Consider the following 12,267-nt stretch of genomic DNA (forward strand, 5'->3'; position numbering starts at 1 on the left):
TTATAATAAACATCCTCCAGAGCATTGGAACATGAAAAAAAGGTAACTGTTAATTCATAGACGTGTATAGGATTTGATTAAACACAATTTTAGAAAGACAATTCACTCACTTGATATATTTCCTGCATGCGTATTAAGGTAAATGACTCCACTATGAATATGCAGAATAAAATGTTGCCCCCGGTCAGCCTGACTGTCTACATTCAAATGAGTTTGTTGGTTACTTAAGTTCAGCTGGTTAACTATTATCAAACGCCTGTTATACAAAACGCAGATGTAGATGTAGACGGTAATTCTTTCCCTGGTAAAATGTCCGAGGACAGAATTACCTAGGGTAAGTGTCCTTCCCGGCCGTTCATTCTGTCCCCCTCAAGGTAATTCTGTCACCTCCATTTTTTTCTCCCCCTATAGTTTTGCCACGCAGAAGGCCAATTCCCTATGTTGTTTTGATGAATTCATTCTACAGGATAAACATTTGGTACTTTTGTGCCCTTCATGAAGATTTCCGAATGAAAATTTAATTTGGTCTCTTACCTCAATGTGAAACCAATCGATATTTAAATACAGTTCTTTCATATGGCGTCTCCTATTATTGCTAATAACTCCGATTTACCTATGTAAAGGTGTCCCCCGGACAGATTCACCAGGTAACGATCCGATAAATCTGTCCAGGGGAACATTTTACTCCAGGGGAACATTTTACCAGGGGGCACAGAATAACCGTTTACACAGGAAATGATGTTGCTGAGTTTGACCCAATTGAACTACATTTAAATACAGTTCAATTCATATACCGTCTCCTATTAATGCCAATATAATTTACTCAGATTTAAAAAGAGGAGGGTAGACTGCAAAAAGTGGCGTAAATCCTTGTCGACGTCGGGGAGGGGGCAGCGGCGTAGTTACGGGTGGGCGTGGGGATCGGGGTGCACGAAAAGCACAGCCATCTGAATTACCATGATTAGCTGAAAGAACATAGAGTGCTATATTTTCTGCGATTTTGTTCGTATTCTTCACCAAAGCTCGTTTTGAACAGCGCCCCCATGGGAAGATGGTGTCCAGCCTCCCCCCACACCCCCACAATTTAATTGTATGGAGAACGGGTGTCCGGTGCAAAAAAAACCTTTCTACCTTTTTAGCATTTTTGGGTGCCCCTCCATTGTAACCTCAAGCCCTCCCACACGCCCCCTAGAATGAGAGCCCTGGCTACGCCGCTGGGAGGGGGGATGACGTCTTCAAATTCTTAGATTTTGTCAGACGTTGCAAATGCGAAAAAGTGGGGGGGGGGGGGGCGTATGGGCTGAACAAAATTTGACACAAATGTGGTGCTTTCATAATACTGCTCAGACCCGTATCAAGAGACATTTGCAACATGTCTGGTGTTGTTTCACGAACGCTAGTTCAACTCTTTGCATTTTGTTTGGCTTTTTCGTATTTTACATTTAATTATTTAATTGGTGCATCGGCTTCTTTGCAGTTGCTCACCAGAAAAAGTGAGTGGGGGATTAGACAATGGCCCATCAAAAAGAGTAATTCACCTACCCCTCGGATTTACGCGCTAATACAACAAAGGGGGCGTTCCCAGAAGCTTATTAAGCTTGCCCTCTTATTTTCGTCCTATATTCAGCATGTGTTAAGCCTCATGTGACGTCAGTGTGTTAGTAAATAATTACACGAGATATTATTGCTTATTATCTTAATCTTACTGACCATTACGTAACGTATTTGGAAAGGCTGAAATGTTCGTTTGCTTTGGACAGATCAAAGTCCAATATAGACGCCATAACGCCCAAATGTTTCCTCACCAATAATCATTAAAAGAGAGCACACTACTTGAGTCATATTATCGAATAGCTGATATACTTTCTTGAGTCTGCTTCAACCTTTGAGTCATTACCTATGGAGCCTAAGCCGATGGATAGCGCGCCAGCCCCGGCCGAGCCGCCCCCATACAACCCGTCATGGACCTACCCGCCCAGCGGAGAGAACAACCCGGGCGCTTACCCACAACCTGCCGGCTATCCACCGCCGCAGAATGCGGCCTACCCACCGCCGGCTCAGAGCAATGCCTACCCGCCTCCGATGAATTACCGTGAGTATCATTTTCGATTTTGATTTTACCAAAGTGTGTTGGTCAAGACTAATAGTATAATAGCTTTTTCTGAATGGAAAAGTTTTGATATGTCGTAAAACTCTGGCTGAATGCTAATACCGACAGCAGTAAACTTAACAGCAACGATTATTTTTTAAATTTTTTTTTATAAGAGGAGAGATTTGCAATTTTCCCGATTTCATGATGTTTGTCTGGATTTTTTTTTTTTTTTTTTACTGATTTCAGGATTTTTGTAAAAAAGAATCCGTACGGTGTTGACATTTGGAGTTCTTTGTGTTATGCAGTTAAAGTGTTCTACCTATAAAAGTAAACGAAATGGGAATTGTAAGGTGTGTATTTAGGCAAATACAAACAGAAACCAGACTTGTACTTGTATAACTCGTGACTCGGCCTGGACTCCAGTCCTACTCGAGTCCCACTTTCCTTGATTCGGACTCGGACTCGAGTCACGATGACACTTTGACTCGGACTCGGACTCGGACTCGGACTCGACCCTGCGGACTCGGACTTGGACTTGGACTCTGACATGCCAACCTGCGTGTCTCGGGACTCGACCAAAATTACCACAAATCACTTATTGCCTTCAACCATTACTGTACAAAATATTTTGAAGAAGATCCGCTTCTGTGTAAGCGATACAGAAGAAACGCATCTAATGTACAGACACAGCACGTAAAGGCTAACTTGTTTCCGATTTGGGAAACCAATGTATGAAAACGGTACCCCAGCGTCCACACTTGATATTGCGTAAATGCAAGCTTGACATACGATATATTGAATTTCCAGTTTCATTAATTTAGAAAAAAGCTATAAAAATTGAAACATTTACACATTGAGGTTTTAGCAGTACCTCATAAATTTATTTCCAATATACAGTCGAACTATGATGTAAACAGCACTGTTAATTCAACATCCTGCATATAACAAGCAACATTTTAGTTCCCAAGTCTTTGTTTGTCTTTGAGTTCCATTACTGTTAATACAAGGTACCTGTTATAACAAGGTAATTTGTAAAGTCCCGGGGACCTTGTTATAAAGGTGTTCGACTGTATATATTAAAAGGTGACTCGTGCCTCAGACTCGGGCTCGGCCTTTGTGACTCGTGACTCGGACTCGACCTGCATGACTTGGGACTTGGACTCGGACTCGGGAGTAGTGACTCGGACTCGGACTCGATGTTTGGTGACTCGAATATACAAGTCTGACAGAAACCATGTTCCAACAAGAGGCGCTGTCAACAACACAATGTCTCCGTTCCGAGTGCCAACATTCCAAAGACTGGATTTTGATTCCTTCTTCTTCTTTTTTATAACGCTCTCTACCGATGCGGCGACTCTATCGGGTTTGCCAGAGATCAGGAGCGGCTGTATTTGGGGAAAAGTTTAACCCAAATCCAAGTCCAAGTCTTGGACTTAGACTGTGAAAACCTGTTTTAATAATTAATTGTCTCTTCTTTGTCTAATATAGCGGCCTATCCAGCCGGCCAACCAGCCCAACCGGCTCAAGTGACAGTGACAACCACCACCGTGCCACAACCTGCCACCACCCATCAGGTCGTCATGGTCAGCACATGTCCTACGTGTCGTTCAGGAGTCCTACAAGAGCATATCCCACTGTGCGGTGTACTACTGGCCATTTTCTTTTTCCCGCTGGGCGTGTTCTGCTGCTTGGCAATGAGGGAGAGGGTGTGCACCAACTGCCGGGCAACATTCAGCTAAACAGCGCAGGTCAACACCGGGACTTTTAATACACACATCAAGTCCCAGGTCAAGTTGGACCCGAAACCGGATCGGATTTGAACTGTATCTTCTACTGGATCAAAATGATATTTCTAGCGTAAAAACAACAAGACATTTTCCCTAGTCAAATGGCCTAGAAAAGTGACACCGAAAAGTGTCATTTGACCCGAATAAGTGACAGGTTAAATCCGACCCGACCCGGGTCAAATTGGTCTGCTCTGCATGACAATTTTAAAGAGTGCACTTATAGCGGTTTATGCTGTGTTCAAGATTTCAGCGTTCGCACGTGATCATGTGTTGTTGGCAAGTAAATGAAAACAGTAGAGAATCAGAAGTCTGGTTCCCTGACATGACTATGTCCTGACGTCTCTTAATAGATCAGGTCTCTAATAAGTTTTGTAGCCGCCAATGTGACGCAGCACAGCTCTGCCCTCGTTCGAAACCGTACCCGAGGCAAAACGATAGCCTTTACACAAGGCATTACGCTTGTCATCAACATTTCACAAATGCGAGTTTTGATTAAATGAATTCAAAATTTTCAGAATTGAAAACAAACATTGGAGTTTTTTTGCTGAAAATACAACCGTTCTAACCCTGAAACACCGGAGCCATAGCTAGGCCTATATAATTGCCACGGAAATGTGGTCGGAAACTTTGGACATTTTGGGAAACAGGAGGAATCTGATTATACCTTCCTGGAATGGTCATATTTTATAGATGTAATTGAACGTTCCACAGAGTTTTCTATAAGAATTGTCATCAATACTTTCAGGAAAAAAAAGCTTTGATCTTATAATTCAATATTTTTTCAATATGCCTTGTTTTTAACAAAGGAGGAAAAAGAGAACCTGTAGATTATAGATGACAAATTTATAGCCCCAAATGTGAAATCAAAAAACATCAAGGTCTTATAATGTTGTTGAGTTGGACAGTTGGTTTGGAAATTCTAACCAAATATTACGTTTTGTGAAATAGGATCTGATACGAATTAATGTGTCAAATTTTAAGTTTTTTTTAATCATGTACGGCATATATAATGGACCAGTGATATGGATAAATGCAGTTTGTCGTGATTCGAAACAACTGATAAATGTGGACTGCAGTTGAAAGATTTTTTTAAGTGGAATAAAAACATCGACGAATTGATTATAATAAAGGGATTTAGATTGGACTTGTGCTTTGCTTGAAATTTGTTTGTTTGGTTGGTTATAAGTGGTTGCGTTTTGTTGTTTTTTCCCCCCTATCTACCCTTGATCTTTGAACTACAGAGTCCTTAAAAGGACATGGGAATATACAACTTACAGTAAGAAACAGTGGCAACGACTTAAACCTTTATTTTCCAATTCTCTTTTAGGGACTCCGTATATCGAACAAAAATTCGAAATGGAAAATGAACGCGATTGTGTCAACTAAATGCCATTAGCAATCGGTGGCTTGCAAAGTAACACCGCACGGTTGCACATTATACACTGAATGCGGAAACAGAGCGATCAAATGCGAAAGTACATGTATGTGTTCATTGGAAACTGTGGTTGAGTAAACAGCTCCGATACAATGATCACGTAGAAGTTCGTCACAGTTCACAGTTCAAGTGTGTTACCACCGAAGTCACTAGGCATGCATGTTGGAGTTACTGTAATACGTGAACCGGTGTAGTGCACTGTTGTTACCGGAGGTTTCCGCCCACTAATATATGCAAAGACCTGCTGCGGTGTATATTGCTAGATCCGCAGGACGGGCAGAAAGTATGGACGGCCTGGGCACTGATGACGAACGGTCCCCGTTGACTGCCCCCGAGCCTTACAGTGACGATCCCGCTCAGGGAGAGGGGACAACGACCGGGGACAATCAACCGGAGGAAGACCAGGAGCCAGCCGGCCAACCTTTACCCGGGCCACCGTCTGAAGGTTTAACAGCACAGCAAGATGGATTGTCTGAGCTAGACCCTGGAGCAAAGCAAGAGACATCGGGAGTCACGCTTGGTGAGCCCTCACCGGGACCGCAGATAAACACGCCCGGAGTTGTCCCGCAACAACCACCCACTGTTCACCCGCAGGAACAGGGCCCGGGGAGCCATGGTTCCCTGGACAGGCCGCCTGTGTTTCAGTCAACCCCTCAAGGGGCACAGATGCCGGGAGGTAACGCTCCGCCCCCTGGTACTCAAGCAGTCCGGCCCGGGCAAGGACCCGAAGGAGTTCCCCCGGACCCTTCCTCACAATGGCGCCCTGGCCAAGCTGCTCCCGTTATGAACCAGCCCCAGCCTGTTCTGCCTGCAGCAAATAGTAAGTGAAATCATGTTTTTGCATGTGCGCCATTAAAAAAAGCTTTTACACTATTTTCATTTTCTCAGCATTATTTCGCTATTTTCATTTAAACCAGTGACTGTCACTTGTGTATTAAAGTGCTTCGCTCTGACAGACTGATTCTCACTTGTGAATTAAACTGGTTACATATCGCACTGACTCGTTACCTATGTCTGTCACGTTATCACTACAGCTCATTCTGCCTACATTGTAGTGTTGTGCATCCGGTCGGCCGTCGGGTTGACCAGGCCAAACCGACCGAAACATTGTGGACAAAAAGCAAATCCGAACCGAAATCGAATTGAACTCCCTAAAGCCGACGTGACCCGACCCGACAAAGATTCAAGGAAAACCGACCCGAACCGAGCCGACCCGACCCGAAAACCCCGAATATCTGGCTTGGGCAACTGTGCCTGCTTTTTGTGCCTTAACTTACCCAACCCGACTGAAATGATGGACAAACTGACCCGACCCGACCTGAAGTCGGTTTCGGGTCCGGGTCGGGTTTGCACAACACTATCCTACAGTCCTCCTTGCACCTGACTGACCGACTGTTTGACTCACTCAGACTCTCATGACTGTCACTTGTGAATTAAACTCGTTAAAACTATCTCCCTGACTGGTTACCTATTTCCACCACGTTATCACTAAAGCTCATTCTGCCTACATTGTAGAGATTCTAGAAAACTGTGTGTTCTCTGACCAGCTACACTATAGGCTTTCCAAGTCTTTTTTTGCGATTGGTTAAGAACTAGAAGGAGCTATATAATTGTATATACTTCCTTCATAAATGACTGCTTTATCCTGCATAAAAAAAGGTACTTGCATGTCGAGGTTTACCTTATATGCGCTAATGATCTGCCCTTTTTATTGATGTAAAAATCGACAACATTGGAATACACTTCAATAAAGAAAGAAAGAAAATCAACTTCACATCATTTTAGATCGGACGAAATGAAAACAAATCGCTACTTTATACAAACAAACGTTATCTAACAGTTGGTATTTTTAAAGGGAATATACAACTTTGCTTTTGCTGTAATTTTCAAAAATGGATGGATATGGGTGTTAGTATTTCATAGCAAATATTGTTACACTTACTTGTTTTAGGTTTTAAGTTCGTAGATGCTTGAAAAACCAAGAAAATCAATCTTGTTCCAGTAGTCTGGTCCCCTAACCCCACTTAAGATGGAATTTATGGACGTCGGGGAATTGTAAGGTATAGGAACCAGTCTTGCTGGCTTGTACCCGTTTATAGGTGTATAATCGATTGCAAACAAAATGCAGACTAACTAAATATGGTAAATCAGGGCAGTATTTGAAAAAAAAGCCAGTTTTTCTATGCTGCTCGGACGACCAGCGTTGGAAAGTGATACAAAAATACTACTTTTCTTGAAAATTACTGTACACCAGGTGCAACAGTGATTTTACAGGATGCTTTAGATTGTCATTTACTAACAGTCCAGTAAGGTATTTCATAATAAGTTTGGTAGGTTTTTTTTTGATGTTTGCAAATTGTGTTTAATTTTTTATTCCCTTTAAAGGGAATATACATCATTTGCTTTTGCTGTAATTTTTAGAAATAAATGGAATTGGGGGGTTGGAAATATATAGCAAATATAGTTACACTGACTTTTTTGAGGTTTTGGGTTCGAAAATGCTATAAAAACCAAGAAAAACAATCATTTTCCTGTAGTCTGGTTCCCTGACTCCATATAAGAAGAAACAGAGCAGTTTACCTACATTGGGGAATTGTAAGGTCAAGGAACCAGTCTAGCTGGCTTGTACCCGTTCATAGGTGTGTAATCGATTGCAAACAAGTGCGATGGTCAATTGGGGCCAGTATTTGAAAAAAAGCCAGTTTTTTTTCACAACGCTGGTCGGCCGACCAGCGTTGGAAATTGATACAAAAATACCACTTTTCTTGAAAATGACAGTATACCAGGTGCCATGATTTTACAGGATGCTTTACACTGTCATTCACTAACAGTCCAGCAAGGTATTTCAAAATGATTTGGTAGTTTTATTTTTTGATGTTTGCAAATGTTGTATTTTCCCTTTAAATAAGAAATAATCAAATCAGTTCACTGCGCATCGTACATGATAAATTCAGACGTATAATAACCACCCATTGTTTATTTTGGACACATAGTATACAGAGTATAACTGATAGTGCATACGTGATAGTTCGTCACTGTTTGCACGTCAGCGCATTGCTTTCTGTTTCGTTTTGAGTTTCATGATAGGCCAAAATAAAGAAAAACAAAGTGCCCTCTGACCCGGATAGGCAATCAGGAATCATGTTATTTGGAGCTATGCATTCTTGACTTTTTAAGCTGTGGCAGAAGCTTCTACATGTCACGTGGTGGTCTGTCGGTCGGTCGGTCGGTCTGTCTGTTTGTCTGCCCCCGGAAAAGAGACCAAAAGTGTGGTGTTCCATATGTGCCATCGACGTTGCATTTTTGGCGTCGCATATTTCAGCTCTGGCAGGGATCAATTTGATCGATTTCATGCAAGACTTTCATGCAAAACTTCTTTCCACACGGCCAGAGCTTATATTGCACTCGCACTTGTTTCTTATTACGATGTAAAAACACTGATTCCATGCATAGAAAGCACAGAAAGTACTTCAATTACAATTTCTCTTCTTTGATATAACAGGAACATTTTTGTTAAAACCAAAAGTCAGGGAAAAATGAATATAAAAAAGAAAAGAATACCTCACTCCTGCAGCATAGACCTGGCTCAAGACAGCTACCTTTCCTAACTAGGAAGACCACACGCAAGAAGAAGGAGAATAGTTGACATTGAAGATCGCTTTCAGTTTTTTTGTTTGTTTCCAATTAAAAAGTAAATTCTCATATTTTTTTATCAATATATATCAATATCATTATCATCTTGGACATCATGGTCGTCATTCCCCGTATCCGTCGGCGGGAGTTTGAGCCACCAGAACAGAAGCTTAAAACTGTTGATGTCTATTGCCTGTCTCTTGAAGTATCTTTATGCGTGTGACCTACACATTTGGCTACATTGAGCCTTTTTATTGGGGTTACTGGGCACGTCTTACCCTTCAAACCTAAGGGTTAAGGTGCGGCTTAAGCAAGTCTAATTCACAAGTGAAAGTCAGTGAGTCAGTACTTGATTCAGTCAGTGCGATATAGGTACAAAGATGACTGTATGATGGCCATCTGGAACCAGCAAAAATGCAACACTAAACTGAATATATTCTCCAACTCAAATACCTTTAAAATGAACTATATTTTTATTGCCATTCCACCACTGTTTACCTACCAGGCCAACAGCAACAACAGCAACAGCCGTATCAACAGATGCAGCAGCAACAACAACACTATCCACCACAGCAGCAGCACCAGGCTCAACTTCATCAACCGCAGCAGCACTACCAGCCACAGGCCCAACCAGCCACAGACCCAGCGTACCAGCAGCAGCAAGAGCCAGGTCAGCGACACCAACATGCTTCACAACAGCAGCAGTACCAACAACAGCAGGAGCAGTACAGAGAGCAGCAGCACTATCCACAGCAGCAGCAGCAGCAGCATCAGCAGCAGCATCCCGGTCAACAAGAGCTCCACTTCCCGGCCGAAACGCCCCAGCGCACGGTGAAGGTGACCCAGCCCCAGTACCAGCCCTTGGTCAGCAACTGCCCGCAGTGCCACTCCGGTGTCCTGTCCCAGCAGTTCAGTCTCCTCGGCATCTTGCTTGCTATTTTCTGCTTCCCCTGTGGTGTCATATTCTGCTTGCTGATGAGGGAGAGGAGGTGCTCAAATTGTGGGTTAACAGTATAGTTCAATAATTATATCAGATGATTATACACTGAAAACATTCTAGTTAAATTTGACTAGAAAACAGCCAAACATGCTCCTAGCTGACCCTAGCTGTAGGCAGCTGGGTACAAGGTTGACCGTTTCCTAGTCAAATCAAACTAGGTGTTTTTACAGTATAGAGATTATGCAGCGTGTCCAAAAATACCCGCCACTGTTTTTTGGCGCTGCTCTAGCGTCGGCGCGGAAACACGTACCGCCATTATTTTTATACCATTTCAAAGCTTGGAAATTTAACTTTATCCCTGCCGAGTATTGGTTTGATATATATTGTAGATTATATAGATTATATATTATATTATTCGTGTTCAAATACAGCCATGTTGAAAACAAACTCAACCGATTTCAAGGAAAATCGATGATGCGGTACATCAGATGCAAACTCCAGTCTACGAGCTGTTGAAAAAACAAAACAAAAAAACAGTTGATTTATATTAAAACACATTGAACTTGAAACGATGAACAATATTGGGAATTTATTTAAGTCGTAGTCGATACGTGGATCGAAAAAAAAAGGAAACACAGAAAGTAAAAGGCAACGAGATCGTCACATCATGAACATGATGGAGCATTTCCACATTAAAAATAATTAATGCGCATGATTGATTTTCCTTGAAATCGGTGGAGTTTGTTTTCGACATGCCTTTATTTGAACACGAATAATTTCAAACTCCTTTTGAAAATCAAACCAATACTTACCAGGGATAAAGTTAAATTTCTAAGCTTTAAAAATGATATAAAAATAATGGCGTTACGTGTTTCTGCGGCGACGCTAGAGCCTCGCAAAAAATGTTGCGGGTATTTTGGGACGCGCTGTATGTTGTCTGTTATATATTACATGTTATATACGTATATACAAAAGAAAAGGCAAACCCAGTAAAACTGATCCCAACACACACCAAATTCTATTCATTTGATTCATATAATGGCTGTTTACTTGAAGCCTCTTCATGCATCTGGTCTAAACAATATGCCTGATTTAGCCCATTCGTTAAAGTGACATGGTAATCCTATACAACAGCACTGCCCGGCTCTCTTCACCAGTCTGTGACCAATCTAAGTCAAAAGCGACAGTCAGTCAATCGCTTAGTCAATCAGTGAGATAATTATGTACAAAGAGATCACTAGGCTGGTCATCTTGGAGCAGCAAAATTATTAAAATCCTGAGGCTAGATTCGACCATTCTCTGAACTCATTTCACCCGTTGTCAAGAGACGAACACATTTTCCTGGAAACGAAATTGAACAAATCCATTTTAGTCTTTGATTCTAAGTATAAATTCTAAGCAATGGTTTAACTCGAAAGGTTAAATGGTGGGGATGTGTATTTGTTGCATCAGTACTGTAAAATATGGATCTGCCGATAACAATGCTGTTATTCAGTCTTGAATAGTCTTCTTATAGTCTTCTCAGTTTTCATATTATTTTTATAATCACATTTTACCCACCTGCGTATGTCTGATGTCAGGGTTCCGTCAATGAATGGGAGCAGACATCATCATTGATCTTGGCCTACAAATTAAAAGTAACCAAAATAGTGCCAATTGTGCTTATAAATTACTGTTATATTTCTATACTTTGTAAAGTCAACTGCACATTAAAGTCACATATGCTATGCAGAATTACCATATTAAATATTTTACACAAAATATCAGATCGTTTATGTGCTGAATATACTTAGTCAGATTTTTTAGTGTTAACTATGTGCAACCAAAAGTACTATGGAGCAAAAATGTCAATATTTTTTTTGTATTAAAGGAAGATGTAATAATAGTTTAATATATATTAAAATGAACATTATAATAAATTTAATTATCGTATTCTTTCATCTACAAATTCATCAAAATATTTGGGATATACTTACAGCAATTTACCATGACTTTTCTACTAACAAAAGCAATATATATAAGTCTTTATTAATAACTTTATAGATCCCATTGCATTTTGCCTTTATCATATACCAAATGTAGCAGATTAAAACAATGCGTTTCCAATTTGTATGGCTATAGAAGTATGTCATTGTTGAAGGGGCCTTGAAATACATTTCACATTAACGCATGTTTTGTGCAAATTTTCGTGTCTCTGAACTGTGTGAAAACACTGGGTTACTCTTTCAGCTTCATTTTCGTCAAATGCATCGTCAAATACCTGCTCCCCACGCCTTTTGAAACTCCCACGGTTATGTAAGCCGTGAGACAGTTTTGGCTTCGTTAGTGCCCAATGTGGTCCGTCAGTAGATATTAGTTTTGCTTCGCCCCTCCCAAATCC

The 12,267-nt window shown here is 41.2% G+C and overlaps 2 protein-coding genes across 2 annotated transcripts; both read left to right on the forward strand.

The window, feature by feature from the left end:
• The first annotated feature begins 1,759 nt into the window (after positions 1–1,759).
• Positions 1,760–10,314, forward strand: LOC119736143 (mediator of RNA polymerase II transcription subunit 12-like). Its single transcript, XM_038210155.1, has 3 exons — positions 1,760–2,092; positions 3,581–6,134; positions 9,453–10,314. The coding sequence occupies exons 2-3, from the start codon at positions 5,546–5,548 to the stop codon at positions 9,962–9,964; spliced, it is 1,101 nt and encodes a 366-aa protein (XP_038066083.1). The 5' UTR covers positions 1,760–2,092; positions 3,581–5,545; the 3' UTR covers positions 9,965–10,314.
• On the forward strand, positions 1,900–3,831 carry LOC119735829 (brain protein I3-like). Its single transcript, XM_038209766.1, has 2 exons — positions 1,900–2,092; positions 3,581–3,831. Exons 1-2 carry the CDS (start codon positions 1,900–1,902, stop codon positions 3,829–3,831), a joined length of 444 nt encoding a protein of 147 aa, XP_038065694.1.
• Positions 10,315–12,267: the final 1,953 nt, after the last annotated feature.

Source organism: Patiria miniata, unplaced genomic scaffold (genome assembly GCF_015706575.1).
Source record: "Patiria miniata isolate m_02_andy unplaced genomic scaffold, ASM1570657v1 HiC_scaffold_29, whole genome shotgun sequence".
In the NCBI taxonomy this organism is placed as follows: Eukaryota; Metazoa; Echinodermata; class Asteroidea; order Valvatida; family Asterinidae; genus Patiria; species Patiria miniata.

Excerpts from the sequence above, each read along its gene's own strand:
- LOC119736143 (XM_038210155.1), top strand. The coding sequence starts at position 5,546 with ATGCAAAGACCTGCTGCGGTGTATATTGCTAGATCCGCAGGACGGGCA. Across the intron at positions 6,135-9,452 it reads TGTTCTGCCTGCAGCAAATA|GCCAACAGCAACAACAGCAA; the intron begins GTAAGTGAAATC and ends TTTACCTACCAG.
- LOC119735829 (XM_038209766.1), top strand. The coding sequence starts at position 1,900 with ATGGAGCCTAAGCCGATGGATAGCGCGCCAGCCCCGGCCGAGCCGCCC. Across the intron at positions 2,093-3,580 it reads CCCGCCTCCGATGAATTACC|CGGCCTATCCAGCCGGCCAA; the intron begins GTGAGTATCATT and ends TGTCTAATATAG.